This window comes from Malurus melanocephalus, unplaced genomic scaffold (genome assembly GCF_030028575.1).
Source record: "Malurus melanocephalus ecotype Western Australia unplaced genomic scaffold, MMel_1.1 scaffold_833, whole genome shotgun sequence".
Classification (NCBI taxonomy): Eukaryota; Metazoa; Chordata; class Aves; order Passeriformes; family Maluridae; genus Malurus; species Malurus melanocephalus.
The window spans coordinates 28,349-53,344 of record NW_026624065.1 but is presented as its reverse complement, the minus strand read 5'-3'; the positions used below and the strand labels follow the sequence as shown (position 1 = coordinate 53,344).

At 36.7% G+C, this 24,996-nt stretch overlaps 1 protein-coding gene across 3 annotated transcripts; it reads left to right on the top strand.

The window, feature by feature from the left end:
- The first annotated feature begins 18 nt into the window (after nucleotides 1-18).
- CLGN (calmegin) lies at nucleotides 19-23,987 on the top strand. 3 transcript variants are annotated; one of them, XM_057385489.1, is made up of 16 exons: nucleotides 20-80; nucleotides 4,382-4,552; nucleotides 5,356-5,426; nucleotides 7,192-7,250; nucleotides 9,303-9,444; nucleotides 9,621-9,702; nucleotides 10,481-10,673; nucleotides 12,448-12,637; nucleotides 13,258-13,371; nucleotides 13,948-14,104; nucleotides 14,996-15,211; nucleotides 16,693-16,812; nucleotides 16,987-17,125; nucleotides 19,024-19,101; nucleotides 21,181-21,317; nucleotides 22,931-23,987. In XM_057385489.1, exons 2-16 carry the CDS (start codon nucleotides 4,391-4,393, stop codon nucleotides 23,003-23,005), a joined length of 1,935 nt encoding a protein of 644 aa, XP_057241472.1. In that variant the 5' UTR covers nucleotides 20-80; nucleotides 4,382-4,390; the 3' UTR covers nucleotides 23,006-23,987. The 3 variants fall into 3 exon arrangements, with proteins under 3 accessions (XP_057241473.1, XP_057241472.1, XP_057241474.1); XM_057385491.1 differs by lacking the exon at nucleotides 20-80 and adding an exon at nucleotides 124-250; XM_057385490.1 differs by lacking the exon at nucleotides 19,024-19,101 and having other exon boundaries at nucleotides 19-80.
- The last annotated feature ends 1,009 nt before the right edge of the window (nucleotides 23,988-24,996 follow it).

Below are 24,996 nucleotides of genomic sequence, written 5' to 3'. Positions count from 1 at the left end.
CCGGGCAGCGCCGGGAGCAGCGCCGGTAACCGCCCACCGCGGGCCGGGCAGCGCCGGGAGCAGCGCCGGTAACAACGCCGGTAACCGCCCACCGCGAGCCGGCCAGCGCCGGTAACCGCCCGCCCCGGGCAGGGGAGCGCCGGCACCAGCGCCGGTAACCGCCCGCCCCGGGCAGGGGAGCGGCGTCGCGGTGCTTGGAAACCAGAGCGGGGGAAGTGGCGGCCGCCCAGAGCCGCGGTGGCGGCGGGAGGTGCGTGTGGGTCCCGTGTGGCGAGGGGAGGGGGCGGTGGTTGTCCTGCTCCGCCCCGCTCCCCTCAGCGCCCGTTGGGCGGTGGCGCCCCTGGCCCGGCCCTCACGGCCGGTCCCGCGGGTGGGATGGGGAGAATTTTGGGAAGGGCCGSCAGGGAGGGTTTGGGGGCTCGGCCCCTTACCCGAGGCCGGGCAGGAGGAGCGCGGCCTCGCAGCGGGGACAGCGCCTGCGGCCGTTGTTCTCCCTTCGAGGTATCCCAAAAAGCGGGTTCRTGTTGGCTGCTGACAGAATACCCGGTGGCCGTTTGACCCAAACTTTAATTTTTTTCAATTGGAAAATAACGTCTTCTTAGAGGTTTTAGTCGAGCTCGCTGTAGCAGCAAAATATCTCGAGGCACCTGCGGGAGTGCAGCATTGCGGCTAGATTAASTGCTGAATTACACRTTCAGCATCTATTCCAGCACAGGGKCCTGAACACCTCAGCTAGAGGGAGGGAAGTACAGTTTTCTCACTCTGTAAAGGAAAATTTACAAGTTGCGTAAGAATTCTTGCGTGCTTTTCATGGAGCAGTTGCAGCTGGATGTTAAGTCAGGTTGATGCYAATGCAGCAGAATGGGGGAGGAATAAAGCAGGTCATGGTTACGGATGGAAGAAGGGATGTGTGGGAAAACCTTCTACTTTTTGCGGCCCTCGTTGAAATTGATGAATTGCCCATGTGCCTATGAAAAGCCCATGTGTTCATACTGGATGCAGGAGCTTTGGACTTCTGAGTGAGAAAGGTTGTTAATGGATGTCTTGTTCCCTTTCTGCTTGAGAATGCAGAACTCTGAGAGTTACATGGAAAAGGCATGACTGTTTTCAGAGTCCAAGGAAAAGTTAGTAATAATCTAAAAGTTAGTAATAATCTAAAAGATCCTGACTTCTAGTTCTGCAGCAAATGGAATAATGATGCCACTAACTTAACGGCATGTATAGAATATGTAAAAGGCCACAGTGCAGAGGTCCAAAGGTTGACACATTTGCACTGTGCAGCCACAAGCCAAATCATTCAGGCTGGAAGGGACACCAGGAGGTCTCTCCTGACCTGCTACTCACAGGTCAGGAGAGGCTGGTCCAACTTGATCAGAGTTTTTGTCTTGACTGTCTTACTGGACAGCCTGTACTGCTGCTTACCTGTCCTCATGGGGAAAAAAAAAATCTAATATTCAGTCAGAATATGCTTTCAGCTTATGCGTGTTGTCTTTCCTAAATATGTCTCAGAAAAAGCAGCTCATTACTTTATGTGCAATATTCTGCTGATGTTGCAGCACTATTGCTGGTCCCTAAGCATGCTTTGCAATAGTGCTGCTGGCTCACATATCCCTTCTGATGTGTAGCTGTGCTGTATTTACCTGTGGTAAAAAGTGATCAAGCTGTGCAAAATGTATGTTTAAAATTGCAGGTCTGAACTTRGATACATTGACAAGACTGCTAGTAAACATGTTTGAGGTTTGTGTGAGGGCCAAAGATGGATAATTTGCTGTGCTCTGCTGAGGAAGTTTAAACAAGGGGGGATCCTTTTGGCTTGTTTTTATCCTCACCTTGAAAAAAGAAAAGTTTCTCATAAGTCTTCATGTGTTAATTAGGGAAGTTCAGCAAATTTTAGAAATGATTAAGTGGGTAGCATGAAGTTCTGTTTTGAGACCAGAAACTTGTTGGCTTAGCTGAAAGATTTATTCTATATTCTAAAACTGAAATGTGGCAGAATTCACAAAAATATAAGATATCGTGGGTTGGTTAAGACCATCTTTGTCTGGCAGTTGAGTGATAACTGTAATTGGTCTTGATAACATAGTTCAGCATTTCTAGGATTATTTTAAAATTGTATCAAAAGATCAAAGGTTAAAATGCACCTTCTCTTCTTGAGGGAAGGCTGTAGGAAATTAGGGAAGGTCTAGGTAGGATCAGGGACTAGTGATTAGATTTGGTGGGAACAAAGTGAAAGCATCAGAAATTTTGGAAGGGTGCTGTTTGGAAAGGTGATTCTTGGATGTCCTTGTTAGTCTGTGTATGGAGTAAAAGTGAATGGGGTCAGTTACCGTAAAATGACAGCTGTGTAAGTGAAAAGCATTTTGGATCATACACAAATACACCTGAAATGTACTGGAAGAGGAAGTTTTATCTCTTCATCTGCTTTAGGAGAAGCAGAGACCATCTGCATGACAAACCAGCTAAAGTAATGTAGGTAGGCAAGCTGTGTGCTAAAGAAGCAAGTCTGATACCTGGTTAATATATGATACGTTAGTTAGGAGCTAAGGAGTCCAGAAGGTATTGATGTGGAATTCTTTGACTGCTTGTCCTAGCATGATGATTAAGGAACAAGAAAATGGGGTTGGTAAAACTGATATTCTTCAGCAAAAGTGTTCAAAAATACACCGTAAGATTAAATGTTCAACTGCGATAAACTAAAATACTTTAAATCATCAGGGCAAGATTATTTTAAGTTCTAGAATTAAGGATGTCTATGARTTAACAATAACTCTGGTTGAACCACAGACTTGCCATCTTCAAGCAAGGTTTAAAAGCCCCACAAAGAATGGCAGGGATTGTGGATAGTAGTGGGAAATAATAATGATAATACAATTAAATGTAGTTTTGTGAAAAATAGGTGTCAGTCCCAAACAAAGAGGCTTTTGATTATTTTCTAGTCTTGACATAATGTGTGAAGCACTTCTTTATGATAAACCTGTGTTTTGGCTCTAAATATAATCAGTGCAGTTAATATTAAATAGATCTTAAAAGAAATAAAGCCCTGATATTATTTGCTCTCTATAAGTGTTGCTTGATAAAACTTGCAGGTGTTAAAAAATGAATGATAAAGTAATTATTGGCACAATTCTAATGTTTGAATTGCATAGCAAATTTGATTAAGACAGGAAGAAAGAACGAGACTCACACTTCCAATATAAAGTAGTATCTAGAATTGCTGGGATATTTAGAGTTATAGTGGTAAACAATTTAATCTCTGAGGAGTGATGATGTAACTGAGAAATCTGGCTGATTTCTCAGGTGCAGAAAGCAGCTCAGCAACAGAACATTTAGTATAACTAAGTAGTGGCTAAAAGTAATGCAAGGTTTGAAAATGTCTTACAAAAGCAMACTAAATTTCAGCATTTGTCTTTAYTTTGGCTTATTATTAATAGAAATTAGTAAGCACCAAGTGATWTATACCTGTGCAGCGGTGTCTAGAATCTGTCTTCATTTTGTTTCTAAATTCAGACAAAAATAATTTCAGAAAGAAGCATTTATTGCAAGACGGTTGAGGAAACTTGCATAGGCATTTTTTTGACACTGCACTTCTTCAAACTATTGTATACTCTAACATAAAATTGAATTTGTATGTCTTACAAAGATGTGAAGCAAAAAATACTGGGCAACAATCTTTTTCACAGCATATTAGATTGAGAAGCTGGGGCAGTTGTTTGCTATTGACATTCATACTTACATAAATTAAAGATTTTCAGGTGTCTCTGAAATTAGGAAGGTATTTGCATTTAAGCTTAAACTCTTTCTTCTACCTAACTTAAATGTTTAAATGATTGGATAGTAATTTTGAAACAGAAAATATTTTCTGCCTTTCTTTTGGCACTTACCCCTAGAGTCAGTATAAACTCTGCACTCATCTAAATGTCATTGGAAGTAGAGGCAAATACAAATGCAGTTCTGGCATTGGATAATAATGCATTCTAAATCTAGAATTTTATTTTTCCTAATGGAAGGGTTGTTACTTATTGCTAMATTGTAGATACTGATTTAATTCCACTACTTGTTCAGATTGTTTACGAATTAGAAAAAATTTAAAAAAGCTTAAACTCTTCCACTGCAGTTGGATTCTTGTTTGATGTGGCAAGGTAAAGAACAGGCTACAGGCACTTCCATAGAGAAAACAGGAGGAAAAGAGTCTGAATCGGGGCTCAGTAATTTAAAAAAAGGCAAATTAAGAAAATACTATGTGACAACACTTTCTGATAGTTATTTCTTCTTATTTTAATGTTTTTTTTCCCTCTTGTAGATAAAATCTGGGGTGAAATTGAATTAGTATTGATAATATCCTTGCAATGATATTTAAAATCTAAAACTTCCAYTTCTTCAGAGAACCAAGATGCACTTCCAGTGGGACTGGCTGTGCTTGGGTGTCCTGATAATAAGCTCAATGACTGCAGGAATGGAAAATGAAGAAAATCTGGATGCAGATGTTGAAGTGGAGGATTTTGACAAGCAGTCCCAAGAAGCCGATGTTGACAGAGATAAATCTTCCATACAGGTAAGATTACAGAAGTCTTTAGTTAAAGCTGATTAAATACAAGATGCATAGTTATAACTAGTAGAGAAATTTGTGGACAAATGCATTTTAAAAAGAGCAAGTTAATCTGCAATTGACAACTGAGTGTGTGTCAAACACAGCAGTCTGAGATTTTCAGTTGCTGTAGGGGATGTACAGGACAAACTTAATGAATGATTCCCTTATGCCAATGTGTAAAATCTCCTGCCTGTGGTGGATAGTCATGAGAAAGGTTTTACTTCAATCTAGATATCTTTAGTTGCGAGTCCTCACATGCCACTTCTAGAGCAGAAAATGGACAACTTGTTGGTCTTACTGAGACTTTGACCTTAGACCAGCTTCTTGATTTCATCAGAGCTGCCTTTTGATACTGTCCTTATTACCAGAAAATCTTTGTGCTGTATTCCAAGTAGATATGGGCAATAGATGGGAAAACTGAAGAATGGAAAACATGTAGAAAGAAACAGGGAGAAAGCAGATTTGGTGCAAATTCAGAATTTTTTTCAGTTTTTTTTACATGTAACATTTAATAAAGTTTTAGTTATGAGCTTTGAACAGAGGAAGCAACTTCTAAAATTCAGAGATGTGAAATTGCTCACTGTTGGAGGGATGCACCCAAACTATTGAAATGTGGGTGGGGGAGAAGGGGTTTTATGCTGCTAGGTGTTTCTAATGAACAAAATAGATTGGTCTGCCTGGATGTATTACTTCTGAAGTTGTGAGAGTGTCTTTCAAAAGAAAAGTTGTAATTTATGTTGTAACATGTAYCTGTACATATCTCTTAGGTTGTGTACCAGACTCCAAAGCCAACWGGGGAAGTGTATTTTGCAGAAACCTTTGATGAAGGATTATCTAGGTAAGCCTATGCCTTAAAATGATAAATGTTTACTTTCAGCAGTTTAACTTACAGTGCAGGACTTATTTTGTATTAATTTTTCTGCTAGTATGTTTATAAAAATTAATCTTAACAGGGCTTAGAATTGGGAGGGCTATTGATGCTTGCTCCAAATACATTATAACTTAAGCTGGACACTTAACATTTCAGATAAGTTACTTTTTTGTGTGTGTTTTATGAAAGCTTTTAATAAATTCTGGGTTTGTGAACATTAAGAAAAATAATATAAAGATTTAGCCGGTGGAGTTTAACTAGCTGAGAGGTGAAGAAACAAGCTCTTTCTTTTCACATGACCTTAGGTATGTGTCAACTCTAAATGGTAAGTGCAAAAGCAGTATCCATGATGACAGGAAAAATTATTAAATAGAAGAGGTGATAATGGTTGTCAAAAAAAAACCCCAAAACAAACCACTGAAAACCTTGATTAACAGATGCAAAGATTTAATGGGRGTACTTGAATGATAGCATTCAACCAAATTTTCAGCTTTTTGAGATCTGTTCAAAGATTAGTTTGTCTCCCTACTAAATCTAATGTTCAAAGTTTTGTTTACAATGCTTGGGATTTTTTGGTCCAGCTATATGTAATGTACATAAGAGTAAGGAGTATGGAAGAAAGATGAGAAATTAGGCAGCATATTTCTTCCCTAAACTGTGTAAAAGAGTACATATAAATTGAGTAGGTAAGAACAGAGTAGCTTTTTGAGAAGGGACCTTGAAAATCTTTCTTATGACTTGCAGAGATGTTTTATTTCATCATTGGTCTCCCTCCTGGTAAGCCGGGGATCTGGTATGCTGTTTATACTGTGAAGCTTTTCCAGCATCTCTGGAACAAATSTGGACAAATGTGACTGCAATTCAAGCAGAAAAGACAAAGTATTCATCCCTGAAACACTTCATGCAAAGGATAGTTTAGAATGAATGGAAACAGTTCTTTCCAGAATTAATTATTAGGATGTATTTTTGTAGTTCATACAAAACTTCTGTTGGCCTAAGATATTCCTATGCATGGCTCAGGATAGAACCACTGTATGTCCAGATGAGGGTGGACTGCCCTTTTCCTTTTTTTTTCTTTTCAACTGAACACTTTGTGGAGATTGTGCACACCTTTTTTGGTAACCTTAATATGGTAGCTGAGTTTGCCTTGATCATAGTATCAAGGAGATCAGGAGTGTGTTTGCCCTGTTGGATCTCCTGTGTGCAGTACATTTGGAATCTGTTAATTGCATTTGTCATTTGGACACTTACCATTCCCTTTCATCCTGTGCTATGCATGTGTACAGTTACTGTTAGATGAGGTTCCTTTGGCTGATTTATTTTTCTTGTCATATTGAAAGTGTTATACTTGAAGCTTGCCATTTTCTGTGCGTTTTTTACATTATGCATATTATTTTCTGCCAGACTCTGCTTGTAGACAAAACTGAAGTTTATTCAAAATTATCCTGAATAAATAACTCAGGAATATTTTAAAAAACTGGAATTTAATTAACTTTAGACTTATAATTGTATATTCATTTGCATTTTTAGGAAATACTTTGAAATGCTATATTAGACTAATACCCTTTAGTTTTTCTTTTTATGTTCTTTGAACTACACAGAGTTTCATGATGCTGATGCAAAATCACTATTATAGGTTCACAGCTTAAAAGCAAAAGTTATTTTTCCTGTGCTTGTTGAATAATACAGCTTTGCATAGATAGTTCAATAACCAGTACAATTTTGGTTTTAGGTGGGTGTTGTCTGTAACACTGAAAGAAGACATGGATGATAACGTTGCTAAATATGATGGTAAGCAGTTTTAATGTTTACCTCCATTACATAATTTGGGATATTCTGTTACTCTTTGAGAAATAACTACCCCTTATACAAATTTATCTTTGAAGAGTTAAATGGCATAGATCAAAAAAGTTAGTTTGTATAATGGCTTTTATCCTGAAACTGATATATGAAGCATTSCTCATTGCATTACTTAGTGTGAAGATAACTTTTTTTGTCATTCCAGCAATATATTGCCATGGATGATACCAGAATACCCTCTGGCATCTGAATATTTAGTACTGGTTATTTATGAATATTGTTTCTTGGGAACTATCTTCTGAAATTATGTCAGAGATTTACCCCTTCAATTTSAGTTGTTAAGCAGGTTTATAAAGCATCGTGTTGCATCTTGCTCCATCTGTCCTACTGATTTATGAATTGGTATCTTGGTATAGCCTCTGARGCAAGAAAATTTAAAACACATGATGGTTTTTTAAGATACTTTTTCAGATTGTCTGTGCTTGAATGTAGGGCTCTCCAGTGGCTTTTGTACAGTTCAGTCTTAGTGTAAAAGTAATTTGGAAAGCAATAATGAAAAGGTTGTATTGACGGTTTAATCATTGCAGTTTGCACTTGACTTSTAATTTCCTAGTCTAGAATAGGCTGCTTAAATGTAATTTTAAGGATGCATGATCTGTGGCAATAATTTTGTGACCTGAGTTTATTTCATTCATGAGGGARTGGGGAGAACAGAAAAAGTTTCTGCTGCAATAGAGAAGTATTTGCTACTGTTCTTATGTCAATGAAATCAATTAATGTTAATAGAAAGTGGTAAGCAAGCATAACTTGCAGAACTTTGGTGTGCAGAACAGAGTAGAGYGGATTATTTAGTGGTTACCAGAAGAAATAGGTAAAGTTAAATGCAGACGAAATATCCACAGTTTAGATGCTTATGAGAAATGAGCCAAACTCTACTTGGCTTCATGTTAGATAAAAAATTGTCTTTAATGTTAGAACAGTCATATTTGCTTGAAGTCAGATAATTCAACATTTAATAAACTCTGTGGTAAAGACATTTTTGAACTACTTTCCAATTCTTTTTTTCAGTCTTCTTGTTTTGCCTTGCATTATTATTTGGCCTTAGTTTTCAGAAAGGCACACTATTGAGGAGGATGGAATTTTCCTCCTTCCTGTTTATCAGGCTAGAAGAAACTAGGAATTTGTTACTGACTTACATATCTGCTTTTCCTTAATGATTTTTCATAAATCATACTTCAGCTGAATAAAAGTAAATTGCTGTTTCATTCGTATTTCACAATTTATGAATCTTCTCTAAAATACATGGTGAGGAACTCCTGGTGTTTTCTYCTGTTTCACATTGATACAGGCATTCTTCAAGATTATAGTGGATTGTAAAAGTATGGGGTTTTGTGCTGTGTTCATTCCTGGAAAAAAAACCCAGTGAATCTTGTCTTGTTAATCTCTGAGAAAATACAATTGCCCTTTTAGAAGAAATCTTGTTCTTTGGATATTGAGCACATGTGTATTTACCTGTATTTATCCCAAACTTGGAGAATGTATAAATATAAAACCATCCATTTTTAAAGCTGTAAACTTGTTTTGGATCAAATATGATATTTTTTGGAAAGACTTTGGGGGGGAGGAGGGAACTTCATCTACCCTGTGATTAGATTTGACTCAAGAGATTCTAGTTCTGTGTGAGATGAAAAAAAAAAAAAGATGCAGGTATTTAGCTTTATACAGTGCCTTGTGACTAGTGTTTCTTATGTGATAATGGTAGGAGTAAATCTGAAATCTGGAGAAATATTTTCTATTCCTCTAGCCATTGTAGRATACTGCAACCTGAAGATACAGATCTGCAGTATTTAGTGTTAAGTTTACTTAAGGTTTTTGCAAATTCAAGGACAACAAGGAATAACATTTTTGACATCAGATGCCAACATTTTTTTCCTGACTTTGGCAACTAGTCTTTATTTGTCATTAATTCTATGCTTTCAACAAGTCTGTGATTTTCTGCTTCAGACTGCATTTTTTCAAAGACTTTGTGTGTGTGTGTTTTAGGAAGATGGGAAGTAGAAGAGCTGAAAGAAAACGCAGTGCCTGGAGACAAAGGATTAGTGTTAAAATCAGTGGCAAAGTATCATGCAATATCAGCAATGCTAACAAAAGCATTTGTTTTTGATGATAAACCTTTGATTGTTCAGTAAGTAATCCTTCAGACTTTTTACTTGGCATTTATTAGTTAATTAAAACATTTTGCTTACGTAGAGGTGTTTTGACAGTAGTTACTAATACGCAGTCTTAATAGATTTATAATTAGAACTGCAAATTAATTTGTATTTTTCTGATACTTGGAATGTTTTTTTTCACTTTGCCTAGATACGAAGTGAATTTTCAAAAAGGCATTGACTGTGGTGGTGCATATATTAAACTGCTCTCCAGTAGCGATGACTTGAATCTCGTAAGTCCTTTTGCTTAACATTTGCTATCAGCTGTTCATTTGAGAAGCAACTTGCTTTCTTTCCATGGGTGATGTCTGGTATCCAGGACAGAGGACTTTTGTGTGACTTTCTGTATCAATGGAAGCTACAGGATCTTAACTCATAACTTGTGAAACAATTTTTTTATTGAAYGACACATGCCTGTTATTGCGTACGCCAAAAATAGAAAACATAAATAGTTAAAAGATACTGACAYAACTGTGTAATGCAACATACTCTGAAGGAGAATAACTATATCTGACATTTTCAGGGTTGTTTGTTGCTGTTACTTAATGTGGAGAGAAAAAAGTAATGATRAAATACTGGATATTAATATCCTGGAGTTTATCTTTCTTGGAAAATAAAATTGTTATGAAGAACAGTAACTAGTTCCCTTCCAGCTTTTAGTGTAATGTTTTTAGAGGGGTAGACATACTTGAGTGTTTTGGCTTGTGACAGGCATTCCTACTTAATGTAAGGATAAAATCTAAATACATATATAAATATATATATATATATATATATATATATATATATATATTTTCATCTTCCTTGAAGAAACTAAAAGAGTTAGTCCATTCTCTGGGAACAGAGAGCAACTCTGGAGGACTGTTGAGTTCCTTTCATGATTTATCCTATCACTTCTCATTTACCTTTTAGAAAAAGGTAACTATGCTCTATGCTAAAGAAAAAAATGTACAGAAAATGACTTCATAAAATGTCCAGTATAACACATGCTCAGCTTTCTTGCTTCCACAGGAATACTTTTTTGACAAAACACCTTACACTATTATGTTTGGACCAGATAAATGTGGAGAAGATTACAAACTACACTTTATCTTCAGACATAAGAATCCTAAAACTGGAGAATACGATGAAAAACATGCTGAACGTCCTGACGTAGACCTAAAAAAATTCTATTTGGACAAGAAGACACATCTATATACTCTTGGTATTGTTTAATTCTTCAAAGTATAAAGTGGAAAGGAGATATTTAAAATGTGTTTTTGTCAGTTGAAGCTTTGTAATTTAGTCTTCTTGTTTGTTTGTAATAGCCTGTTCATTCTGACTGGTGGTTGCTTACTGATTTGGCTTGAATGGTTTAATGACTGGGCTTAACTGCAGGACATAAAAGTAGCTTTCAGATGCTACTGCTTAATATTCAATTACAGGAAAAAACATACCAGCCCTGAGTAGCCTTTGCTAATAAATGCCTTCGGTATTTATTATAATAAAAATATTTTTGCTGAGAAAGATATTAAACTGCCCAATATTGAAGTAAGGAATCAGAGTTCAGAGGAATTCAGTTATGCTGTGGCCTGCCACACACCACTGTCTTCCATGTGTTAAGAGTTCTCACCAACACATGCATCTGAAGCAGTGTGCATGAACAGATAAGCCAGCACAGACTCTGAAGTGAATGAATATGGGCCAGTGACCACTCTTCTTGTACAAGTGAACTGTACAGAGAGGTGAAAGTTTAGTTTSTTTTTACCCCTTTTGTAACTTCTAAGAAAGAATAGCAATCAGAGAAGAATGGGTTTATCTGTGGAAGGATGCAAATCCAGCCATAATGACTGTAATTATAAACTTCCACTGAAGAATAATAACAGAARGCATGTTGAAGTGCTGTGCCATGGGAAAACTTAGTGGTTTCTAAAATAGATTGCTGTAGTATGCCGCAGCAAACTTTCACTTGTAGATAATAGGAATCTCGTAACAGAGGAATGCATGTATTCCTGCATTTGGATTGTTTGTTAGAAATTATGAATCAAGGTACTTAACTTGGATTGCATTTATTCTAATTGTTCTAATAGACTCCATAGAGCTATGATTCCAATGCACTGTGACTGATGAAAGGAGTTTAAAAATTAGTTTGTTGTATGTTATCTAAAGGTGATATGGGGATTTCATTTTTGCATTTATGCATATTTTAATGCTGTTGAAAACTTTCAGGCTGGAAGGCCTTCATTAATTATTAACGAACTATTAGAAGGGTTTTACTCTGGTAACCTGTCTTTAGAAACCTGTCATGAAAGTGGAATAGTAACTGGTTTTACTTAATAATCTCCACTATGTTGGATGTACAGTTAAATCTGCGAGTTAACCAGAGAGCACATCTATAAGTGCTTATTAGAAATGGATCTGGATACATCTGGATGCTAAGTCTGACACTACTCAGTTTTGCAATCTTGGCTTTTCAGTTACTCACACTTGCTAACATACAGGAAATTCTCTTCAAATGTTTAAGCATTTGCAGCATTTGAGGAAAATTAGTTAGAGGTTTGAATCTGAGAGAAAAAGGTGCTTTGATCATTCTGCTATGTTACTGGCACAGTTCTTGTGTTTCCATGCTTTCAGGGTGAGACTGTAATTTAGTGGCAGAGATTCTTTTTTCACTGGCTGTGCTTTTGAAATAGAACCAGAATTTTGGTCAGGTTGGTAGGTTTTCGAAGAATCTCTTAGAATGTGTTTGGATGTATTTCAGCAATTGAATTTTCTTCCTAGTTTCATCTTTGGGGGCCTGATGCTGGTCATACATCCCCTAAAGGGCAATGTTTTGTGTCCAGATCCAGTACCTGAGYAAGGAGTCTGTCTCCTCTGCTAGTGAGGATCTTGTTTGCTGTTATTTGATGAAGTCTGTGCTTATTCTGCAGTTTTGTTTAAATATATTTGTAAAATCAAAAGGGTCCCTTATTTCTTTAACATAAATTTCTTCCATTTAGTGCTCAAACCAGATGATACATTTGAAATATTAATTGACCAAACAGTTGTCAGTAAAGGAAGTCTTCTTGAGAATATGRTTCCTCCAGTAAACCCTTCCAAAGAAATAGACGATCCTACTGATAAGAAGCCTGATGATTGGGATGAGAGACCAAAAATACCTGATCCARCTGCTGTCAAACCAGATGACTGGTAAGGAGAACATTTTTATTTGTACAATGTCTTTTACATACAGATTATTTATCTGAAATATTTGACTGGGGTTTTTTTTGGGGCAGGGGGGTTGCTAATGACAATTGGAATACATTTCACTAAAASCACTGAAGTTTGAAAATATAATTGAGGTGGGTACAAGAATCTGGTCATGTCCTAAGTAGACGAATAAAAATTGTTATTTGCTTGGTTTTGCACCCTGTGTGGTTCAATTATAATCAACAATCACCATATTGCTACACCTGAATAAAAACCAGGTGTTTTTTCCACCACATATTCTTAATTTACTATGAATGATTTCTACTTCTGTGTGAACTACTGTTCTAATGGCAGCTCAGGAAGAGTAGGGAAAAGCTCAATGGGAAGTRACACCTGCCACTTGATACCAGTAATTTCTAAACTAAATAGCACTATAAAGCAATGTAAATATAATTCAGATGCTCATAGGCTGATAATGTATGTCTAATTCTCATGATCAGTGAGTCTAATTCTGTTATGTCTTTGAAAATCATCCCTTTCATGCCAGTTACAGTCCTCCAAACAGAACATTGGTTCAAAGTTAGGCTGCTGTATTTTCTAACATAAGTCTGTAATCRAAGGGATGAAGATGAACCTGCCAAAATAGAAGATCCTGATGCTGTTAAGCCTGAGGGGTGGCTTGATGATGAACCACAGTATGTTCCAGATCCTAATGCAAAAAAACCAAAGGACTGGTAAGTGCAGGTTGTTAATGTATCTTGTAGATAAGACTGTTTTCTCTGTGGCAGATTTTCAGTTGTGGAAAGTCAGCCCAAATCTCATTGTCTTTTGAGGTAGTGACTTGGAATGTGTAATGTGTAAGGTGGCCAAATACTTGTTGRTGTGGGGGACTGCTTCTATAAAAACATAAACTTGTCCTTGCCTTTTGTTTTCTGAAGATATATAACCACAACCAGAATATGAAGACCACCTTTGAAAGAATTTGCTACAGTTTAAGTTGATAACTTTAAACCATAATRAAATCTCAAAGGGATCTCTAAGCATCCTGGGTAAAAGTGTTTCAAGCTCTCTGCAGAGGCAGGAATGTAATTGAGGTCAGTCATGCTGTGGTAGTTATGAACATGTGACCTTTGAAAAAAAAAGGTGTAGGACTCCTTAAAAAAGTGTTTATACTGTTGGGTAAAGTTCTGTGAGCTGGTCACAATTCTGTGGTTGCTACAGCAATATACATGGACCCTAACTTCAGATTGCCAGTGTTTCAGACCTGGCTGTTCTTAAACCAGTTGTTTGTAATTTTTTTTTCTCTGTAGGGATGAAGAAATGGATGGGGAATGGGAAGCCCCTCAGATCCCTAATCCAAAGTGTGAGACTGCACCTGGTTGTGGAGAGTGGGTGCGTCCCATGAAGAATAACCCGAAGTATAAAGGAAAATGGAGAGCACCTATGATAGATAATCCTAATTATCAGGTAAGAGCCTAATCATTGGTCATTGTTAGAAGATACAGAGTTCAGCAGAGCAAGCAAGTCAAAGTAGTATATTTACCTAGRCTTTTTTACAGTATATTTATATTTTAAAATTAGTCTGAATACCCTCACTAATTTGAGATTTTTTTTCTTTTAATTTGCTTTTTTTTTCCTTTAAGTATACTGGGAAACAGTAATGCTTCCTGTCTTAAAACAATCRATCTGTTTAAAGTTGTCTTTTGTACAATTTGCATGGCTACTATTTTTTTAATACGGACTTCAGAATTCTATTCTGAATTACATTGAGGTTTTAAATGTGAGTCTTTTGAACTATTTTTTTTTTTAACAATGAAGCCTTTCAGTAAGCAGATTGATTTGCTAGTTCAATTTTAGAGGAAGCATCAATTTTGGATAATTAAATTCCCTTCCTCTCCTCCAGACAGAAGAGATAATCTGTTGAATATTAAAGAGAGTTACTTTGTTTTAGTTACGGTTGGGGAGTATGTGAATCTGATATCTCTGAGTGTAAGATCCTAAGCAGGTTTGAAAACAACATTTGGCTCTTAATTTGCACAGGTATCATAAGCTGAATTTTCCTTCCCTAAAAGTTTCCCTAACACTTCTGGCAAGAGTCAGTTATTACTGTAACCTCTGCAGGAAAAAAAAAAAAAAATCATTTAAGAGGTCTGCCCTAAGCCATAAAATTGAGACCCATCTGCCAAAATCCTGTAGGCCATTTCCAGTTCTATTTTATGTAGGTTAAACTCTACTCCCTGTCTTTTTAAATAATGCACTAAAAATGGCTGTGAAGTTCTTCCTATTTTAAAATTCCTTTGACAAGTTATTTTTTTGGTGAGCTATAGGTAATATGATTACATTTGTTTCCATTAACAGGGAATCTGGAGCCCTAGAAAAATACCAAATCCAGACTATTTTGAAGATCTTCATCCATTCAAGATGACTGCTGTCAGTGCTATTGGTCTAGAACTCTGGTCTATGACATCTGATATCTACTTTGATAACTTCATCATATGTTCAGAAAAAGAAGTGGCAGATCGCTGGGCAGCAGATAGCTGGGGCTTGAAGAAATTAGTAGCAAGTGCTAATGAGGTATAAGCTTACTATGTTCTTGATAATAGAAAGTAGTGAGGAAGCTGTGGTGTTGGAAGAATTTTCTGTCAATGCTCACAAAATACTAATTTGTTTGCAATTAATAATTTTGTTGAGTAACTCTGATAGGTTTTCTGTGTTGTAGTTTGCCTTTTTACCTTTCCCAGACCAATATGTTTTTGAGGTTAAAAGGGTACTGCATCTTACTTAAACACTGAGTGAGAAATTCACTTCCTGCTGTTCACATTTATAGTAGAAATTCAGTATCTGACAGCAAGTAAAAGAATGAAGGCTGAGTTACTTACACTCCAAGGCATTCCCCCCCGCCCCTGTTTTCCCTTGTGGGTATATCCATTATATATATTCTTTAGGTGCTTCCTTCCCATGAGGAGTGTATAGGTAACCTAGTGTTCTAAATTTCTGTTTAATAGTTCTAGGCCTTTAGCTGCTTAGATGTGTTATGCAGCTCTGAAAATATTGCATGTATGTTTATAGAGCTGTATCCATTCTTCTGTTTCTATGTGTGTATCCATATTGTGTACCGAACTTTCCCAGCCTTCATGGTTTTTCCTTTCTCTTCCCTATGCTGTGGGATRGACCTGCCCTGCCAGGCGGGATCATGAGCCCCTCTAGTGGCTGCCTGCACTCCTGTTTCTATTAGTCCTCTGTTCTCTTTGATTAAAGGGCTACAGGGGGCTGCAGTTGTGGGAGAGAAATGATGGGTTGGTGGCAATTGTGGACAATTCCTCACAGTTGCTGTTTGCCATAGATTGAGCAAGAGCGTATCTGGCCTTGCAAGCAGGAAAGTGATGTCTTCCCACAACCTTGCCCTTTTCCAAAATGTTTGGGTTTATATCTGAACCTGTATCTGTTCCTGTATGCACAGTGGCAGAAAAATTCCTTTGGGTCCCCTTGTTCAACTGTGCCTCTGAAACTTCTTTAGTTGCTGATATACCTTTTCCAGAGGTACTTTCCAGAAGCACTTGCTTATGTGTCTCTAGAAGTCAGAACTGGGCTGGGAGGACAATTTAGTCCCTGAATAATTGGCTGTCGAAGGAGAGAAGATAGTAGTACATGTGGAGACAGGATTGCTCCTCAGGACCTCCTGCCCTCAGGTTCTTGATGCTTTGAGAGCTTTCAGCTGAGTTGGCACAATGTGCAAAAAAAAATAGAGTAGCTGGGAAGGGTGTAAAGTGTGAAGTTGCCAAGACTCCAAATATCACTTGACAAAGTTGAATTGTTCCAGTCTGGTATGTTTGTAGTTCTACATCCATTCCTTCTTACTTAGCCCCTGCCCTTTACTTGCAATTTGTAGAGTTGTTACTTTACTAGTATTGAAATGCAATATTGTTTTAGTCATTAAAAAGCAAAGGTRAAGAAGGGTTTTGGACAATATAAATATACACAGTATACTTTGTAAACTTATTTAAGTATTGAGAGGGATGTAAAGGCAATTTTTAAATTTCTTTTTTTAAATGCAGCCTGGTATGTTTAGTCAACTGGTGACTGCTGCTGAAGACCACCCATGGCTTTGGGTTCTTTACATCTTGACTTTAKCTCTCCCCGTTGGTCTAACTGTGTTGTTCTGCTGGCCAGCAAAGGTTAGTGAAATTTACTATATTTTTATTGGTTTTATTCTTAATACTTTATTTGGAAACTCTTGAGCATCTGTGCAACAACATGCACTTTTAATGTGCAGTGGTATTACTTAGCTTACAGTGCCTATTTCATTCTTAATTGGGTTGAAATGTAAATAGATTTCTAATTTGTTGTAGAAATCAGATGAATATATTGACTACAAAAAAACTGATGTATCTAAGCAAATTACAAAGGGAGAACTAAAAGAAGAGAGAGAGGAGTTTGAAGATGATGAACTAGAAGAGGAAAAAGAAAATGAAGATACTGGTGAAGATGGTAAGATGAGTGTGTTAGCTTGCAGTTTGGTTAAAGACATGAATAGAACTTGTTCATGGGTTGCATTGCCATTATCTTGGACTATGTGAAATGTGCCTTGCTCTGAGTCTTTTTTTCATCTTTGATAATTTCCAATGAGTGGCAGTTCATAAATACAAAATTTCACTGGCATATCAGAGCTGTTTATCAGGCTAATGCCTCGATAAATAAAAGCAGGAAGTATGGCTCTACTCAGTATTTCTTCACTTTTAAGAAATGAACATGCTTCCAACAGTATTTTTTGTTTGTAGATAGTGATACATATTTTATCCCTTCTAAATACTCCGTATATTGAACACATTTTAATTATTCAGATATAAGTACCCGAAGCACTTATTGGACCTGAAGTTACTTTATTGTCTTTAAAATGTGTGTGGAATAGCTTTAAGTCTCTAACATAAATCTTTCTGCTTACTCCTCTGTGGGGGGAGGGGGTTATACTGTTCTGTTGGTCACTGGTTTGAGTTATTCATGTTAAAGCCTGAAAATAGAATACGCTTCAAATACTGAAGTCTGCTGYTTCCTTTATGTTGCTTTTTAGCAACCTATTGCACACCTGCAGAGGTGTGTCCTGCTGCCCAGGGGAGAAATCAATGATTCAGTAGGTTGAGCTGTACTTCAGCATCCAAGGATGAAGTCATCTTGTGTTACTGTATTCAAGATTACTGGGTACTATTCAGCTATAGCTTTGAGGTGCTGTTAGCATTTCCCTGTGTCTATATAATGAATTAAAAAAGCACCTAATTTATAGTGCATTATCTTGACTTTCACAAGAAAATTTTTAGCTTCTGAACTCTGCTAATTTTTGCCTCTTACTTCAGTCTTCCTTGGTAAGAACAAAGACAGTGATAACRGACTGGCATGGATAACTAGAGACATAGCAGACATTCATGTTTTGTTGGGGTTTTTGTCTGGTCCTCACATAATTTTGTATTACTGACTGAAACTTGTTGGGTTTTGTGTGTCTTTGCACCATGTTCCATGAGTTGATGGTTTCTGTCTGTACGACTTCAAAGTTTACTCAGCATCAGCTGTTCCCATGCCAGTAGTGGCAGAAYTGAGTACTTTTTTAGCATAGTTCTTGCCACACCAAACTTAGTCCATCTGCCTTGCTATTGGAGAGCCTTACCAAGGCATTTAATTATTCTGGTTATGCTACATACATTCTTTACTTCAGCACAAATTGTAGGTACATGATTTCAGCATTGTATCTTCCTACCTTTTCCTTTTCATCTTACTTTACCTGTTCTTTGAATCGGAATTGTAGACTGTTTTATTCTACCCAGTCTTGATGCAGATCATAGATACAGTTTTCAGCTAATATGCTGCAGTTGCAAGGCTGCCATTCCTCAATTGCAATATTCTTCTGTTAAGTCAGTTAATTTAGTTAACCACAACACATCACTTAATAAATGAAACAATAAAGTGTGTGTTTCGGTGTTAGAAATAAGGCCCAGGCAATTRAAGAGGAACACTTTTCAGCTCCTACAGCTTTCTTAATTTGTACTTGGAATGGCTGTTAATGGTGTTGCAAAGGTAGGTTCTATTTTAGACCTTTACTTTTAGTTACTAAACAGAACACAGAGTAAAACTAACCTAGGCAGCTTTTGTATGACTATTCCAGGGTTTTCAARTAAATTCTAGGTTTCAGGGGGAAGGATTACACTTTGCTGTCATATGACTTCATGGTTACTTTCTTCTTTCTAAGAAATGCTTAGCTTCCCTTTAGCTTCCTGCTACTTTTTACAGTTGCAGGCTGAAATCTTCCCTTTTTTTCTATTGCTCTTCTACCTCTTCATATCTGAAAGCATTAGAGAATTTGTCTTCTCCCTCCTTTTTCCTCATTCTTTTTGCTACAGAGAGAAGAAAAATGGAGGAGACAAAAAGAGAGCTTATAAAGGATACAAAGAAGATGGAAAGGGAGGCTCCTGTTTCAGGTATTGGGAAAGGGAATTAATTTGGGCCAGGACTTGCAAGGGGGTCTCTCCTATCTGGTTTCTTCCCTCTGCTTCTGTGTTGATGGTAGAACATCAAGCTGTTAGACGTCAGCTTTCATCAGGTGCAGATGCAAGTTTCCTCTGAGATTTCTCCCTRTGATATGGTATCTGTAGTCATAAATATTTTCTGCTAGTATCTTTGTCTCCTTATGGTTTTTACAGTTCCTTCATAGTCATTATCCCCTCCTTTGTTTTTTTGTAGTAGAAGGCAGTGGGGTTTGACCTGTGGAATGCTGAGTGATTTGAGATCCACATTGTATCATAAGGCCATTAAAAAAAGAAAGAAAAAGTGTGGCACAGTGGCAAATTTTAGAAACACTTGGAGATTTCTTTTACATCAGTGAAAATGAATTGCTGGCAGAGTACTTCTTGAAGGGCATTGTCCATTAGAATTACTGTTTTATTTTGTTCTGTGTTAATTTTTGTGGCATTGTCTACTTGTCTGCTTTGTCTCCTTGCTTTCCTTGACCTCCAGAAAAATATTCCAGAAGTAAAAGAATGTTGCCACAAAATGGAATTTCAGGGGCACGGTCTGAACCTTATTTGTCAAGTTCTACATTTATTTATATGAAATAGTGCTTAAATTACTATTTGATTAAATTTTAAATATTTCAAAATAGTATAGTTGTCAAGTTCTGGGTTTTACAGGTTCTGATGTCTAATTTTTTTGCTTTAGGTTTYTTCCCTTCTCTTGAAGTTTGTACTGTGGGAGGAACTGGATTTGCAGAATTTRTCATTTCCAGTTTCTTCATTAGAATATAAGCAAAGACTTTGTGAATTTCTGCYAAGCTCTTCTGTTAAGAGCATATTTTTAGGACAGAAATCTTCATCTATCAGAAATCTTTCTTAAACCATGATCTCCATCATTTGGTTGTATTTTGCCTTTTGAAAACAGAAATAGAGACATACTGTAGACATGTACCAGGTATATTGACAGATGGCAGAACTAACTTCTTAGKTCATTAGTGAACAATTTGTGAAGCTCTATTTGCTCAATTTATATCTGTACTGCAGGCAGAGTTTTTGATACTTCTACAGAAATCTCAAATATTTTTTAAAAAATAGGCCTTTCTAGATTTTCATCACTAAGAATCAGGAGAGTCTTGTCTTATATGTGACTGTGTTCTAAATTTGTATAGATACTTAACTTTGAGTCTTACTGAGATGCAACAGTAAGAATTTGGGTGTGGGTAGAGCTTTTTGGTATTTGTTTTTGGAGTTTTCCTATTTTTTTCACACCTAAGTGATGCTTATGAGATGCAAGTGTGACCTGGCAAGGACAGAATTGAGTACTATTTCATGGCTGCTTTTAAATAAGCCACTGGCAGACTGTTGAGTTATAAAATGCCAATGTATATCCCTTCTGTCAGATTTAAGAATTCTTGTTTATTCTTGATAGAAAGTATTGCAGAGGGTATTGGTAATGCAGTAGTAGTGCAAGCTGGACATACTTTGAGTGAGCTAAGGGGAGCTTTTCTGACTAGTTTCTACATTGCAAAAAYGCACAAGAATGGGGGAATTAAAGAACTGCTTATCCCTCAGCCAAAACAGTGTGCCAGAAGAATTCCCTGCTGAAAAGTGAAGTTACATATAGGATGCAAGTGTCTCCCATTCTGGATGACTGATAACTGCAATATTGTAATTCCCCATCGAAGTCAACATTTAGTCACGTTTGKGATGCCTGAGTTGTCCTGTTTTGGATTCTGCTCTCAAAACTGTCCAATACAATAGCTGGTTTTAAAGTAAAGTAAATAAAATCCTTTTAGTCAGTAACAATTATGGAAGACAGTATGGACTGTCTAGTAAAAAGAGGCAAAGTTAGATCTGTTAAAATTGATTATTAGTATTTCTGCTAATTCATGAGAATTCTACTCTATCACAGAGATGTTTTTRTGGGTTATTCTAAACAAGCAGTTCATTCTAGGACTGCAACTGRCTTATTTTCCTTACTAGAATGTCTGGATATAATGTCTTTTTAGTATAGTTCTGTTTATGAAGTGAAATTACCTTCTTCTGCAGAAGACGAAGGTGAAGGTGGTGAAGATATTTATGATGAWGAAGAAGGAAATGAAGTTCCAGATGAAGAAGAAAATGAAATTCCAGATGCARGTCAAGAAGAAGGTGATAAGTCAAATAAATCTGATTCAGAAGATGAGGTTAGTTTGCATTTTTCCCTGTTTTCTTGCTCTTGTCTGACATCACACTTCTAACKAAGCCCAGTTACCTACAAAAAGTGTTTTTCATTCATTGAGCCATAAAACAAATCMTGAGGTAGAAATATGTTTTCCTTTGAGTTTGACACCTCAAATGCTCTGCATAAATACAKGTATAATACAGAAGTGATCAGGCAGTTCCCTAAACATTTAGGGAGTTTTTACAGAAGTATGGTTTTTAACAGATTATTAAATTAATTGCCAGGCTTGAAAATTTGGATGCTGCAGCAGATTGGTCAGTCTTCATTGTGCTTCTTAATTAATAGAACATGTGCTTCCAACTAAATAGCTTTTTCCTGAGACCTAGAAAAACMTTAAGCTTTTCAGTTACATTTTGGGGTTTTATTCCAAAATAAAGTTTTAAGCAAAATTACAGTACTGTTTTTTTAATACAGCACTTGCAGTTTCATTCTTCTTGTGTAGATTGGTGCAGGCACCCACATGATTTACAAAATGTTTTTCATAAAACATCATTGTAGAATGGAATTTATGCGTGCTTGTCAACTACTCATTATCCTTTTGTTTARAAACTGGTGAGTCTGAAACCCTTTAGATCCATCCATGGGTTGTCTTGTGCAYGTCACTCCATAAATGAGTCCCTTTCTAGGTTAGAGGAATCGTTTAATGTTAACTCCTTTTCATGTAAAACTTTTAGGAAACTGTACCTTGCAYGTGGTTGTGTTGTTTTAGCACTAAAATTCTTCATCAATTACCACTTATTCTGTATTTTCCCTTGTCCCTGTAAGTTTTCTTTTCCTTGTACATTCACCCAGGAATACAGTATCTGCTGAACCCTACTAAGGATCAGGTGACTCCTTGTGAAAGTAATAGCAAGCTCTGAATGTGTCTGGCATTACAGAGTGTGACAGTGAGGCCATGGCTTGCTTTTCTCTTAMGTGTTTTCAGCATGTAGGCATTTCTGTTGTGAGTTAGCTGGTGACCTGGTTGGGACACATCATGTACCCCAAGTCCTCACTCAGGGTGGCCCACATTCCATGAGCTGTTCCTTCTGAAGGAAGTGCCTGCCACTAGCTGATGGTGGAAAGTGAGGAAGCAATGCATGGTCCAAGAATGGATCTCACACTGGAAAGGCTTTTCCTGTGCCTCTGTAAGCCCATTGCTTTTAAACTGGGAACACCACATCTGATTTAAGAACAATTTACTCTATTTGTAGCTCTCCRAAGTGTAAAGTTAAAATGTTTTAAATGCTTCTTGCTTCAAAAGTGGAAATTAAATTTACCAAAAGGTGCATTTTAATTAATTAAATAAATTTAAAAGTCACCAGTTTTGAACCAGCAAGTACATGGGCAAAACCAAAAATTTTGACACCAGTTTAGACATACTAYTCTTTTCCTTCTGAATATAGAAATKAAAAGTATTATACCCACTCTATTAATTATTTGATTAGTAGTGTGGAAAAAGATGTCCTATCACTTAAGTGCTGCATTTAGTGATAACATGACTGGGGGGTTCAGGAGGAGGAATAATGTAGCGTGCCAGTTTCCATAATTTTAATAGGTTTAAAATGTTAATGCTGAATTTCTTTCTTTTTCCAGAAGAGAGAACCTGATGAAGGAATGGGAGATCGTCCACCGAAATCAGTGCGCAAAAGAAGAGTACGAAAGGACTGAGTTATTTCCAGCTAGTGTTTGCAGGTCTAGAGACAGTAACTTCTGCTGTGCCACCTCAGGGGGCCTGGCAAACTCCTCAGCTTTGAAGGGAAGAGGAGGGCTTATTGCTATTTAACCTCCTATTTCAATTCTCTGACCTCTTTAAACATCTCAAACTTCCTCAATTCCCTTTTTTTAAGGATAAAYACTATCTGTGGAGAGTTGGCTGGTATTTCAAATTCAAAATAAAAGGAAAATTGCAAGTTAACCGACTGATTTTTAGGTGAAGGTTCTTAAGATTTGACGTTTCTTAGAAATCAGTATTAGTTGGAGATAAACTTACTMTAAATATTTTTTTAAATGAATACATTATAATACTTTTGCAGCTCTAGCACAAAATTAGCTGTTTACAGTTTTCAGCTAAAAGAGGATGGCAGTATAGATGTAGCATCTATAGCAGTTCACATAGCTATAAGAAAAGGGTTTTTTTTCTGTGCAGAGCTAAATGCAATAATTGTTTTTGTATGAAGGTTTTGTGCTAGCAACTATTTTTATTGTAAATTATTTATTTTAGTTGATCTTGTTACATGGGTGGTCACCTGTTKACTTTAGGCATTGGTTACAGTAATTTATTTTTAAGATATATTTTAAAATAGAATACAAGTGGTAATTGATGTGACTTTGTTTTASTTTTGAATGCAGGTATCAAATCTGCAGAAGTGATATACAGATGATTTTTTCAAACTTTTATAGTACTCATGTTCCAAACCAGTGGTATAACCTGTTTATAGAATACTTGCTAAGTGTATATTGTCACCTAAAAATATTTATTAATTCTTGCTTAATATTAAATTTATTGATATAGATAARAATTTTTGATGGATTAAGTTTTTTACAAGATGTGAGTAACTTGGGCATTCTCATAATATAGTTTAAATAAAATGTATATTGTAAAGAAACTTTGTTTTGTTAAAGTACAGCTGTATATTAATAAAATTTCAGTCACCAGAAGCCTCTTGCTGCTTGGCAGCTGCTTGTAGGAGTAGTAAGGTATGTAAAATGCTAGCAAAAGTAGTCATACATTACAAACAAGCAGAAATACATTAATTCATAAACAATGTAACGGATTTTCTTGTGCCTGGCACAAAATTGGTTCACTTTAAAAGTAAGTGTTTCCCAGCAAATTCCATGGAAAAATCTCCATTTTTTTTTTGTCATTTGGGGCTTTTTGTGCCTTTTTTTTAAGTGCAAGTTCACACGTCCTTATTTAGAGTCTCTGTGCAAAAGGTAAGAAGTGAAGACTTCAGATGACTCCTCAGCAATAGGTAGAGGTTGTTACCAGTGTAGTATCCTGCTAGTAACAGTTACTGTGAGCTGTCAGGGAGCATTTCAGCTCTCCTTCTTGAATGAATTATACCTGAGCCTGATAGAAGTGCTTTGGCATAGTTACACTGTTTGGRTGTGGTTGTGGAGGTGGCATTTGTTTGCTTTGGGGTTTTGGAGGGCTTTTTTTTCTCCTATTGTGATTTAGCTGCTCCAGGGATTGGCCACCCCATGGGGGATGCTCATCTTCCCTTGTAGTTTTGAACTTCCCCATAAAGTATTGATTAATGCCCCATCAGTTTTGATTATTTAGAACCTAGAGATAGTATACATGTTCTGCACATCAGTGTACTTGGATTGAGACTTATGCTAGTAATTAGAGGAGAAATACCAGAGATTTGAAGCTCTAGAGGTAGAAAGACAGGTGAAAAGGCAACTCCTCTTCATTGATACAATGTAACAATTAGAGKTCACCCACACTTCCTGTGCATTGTCCATTTTTATCTGAACAGGTATTTAAGTAAAAACATTTGATCTTGCCTATCATGGCTGTTTGAAAGAGCCATAAAATTAACAAAGTAATAATCCTCACTTCCACTCTTGTTATTAAAAACTGTCAGTCATCTTTGGAACTCCGTGAATATCACACTTCCACAGCCCTTTGATTTAGTTACATCTGAAGCTACTCT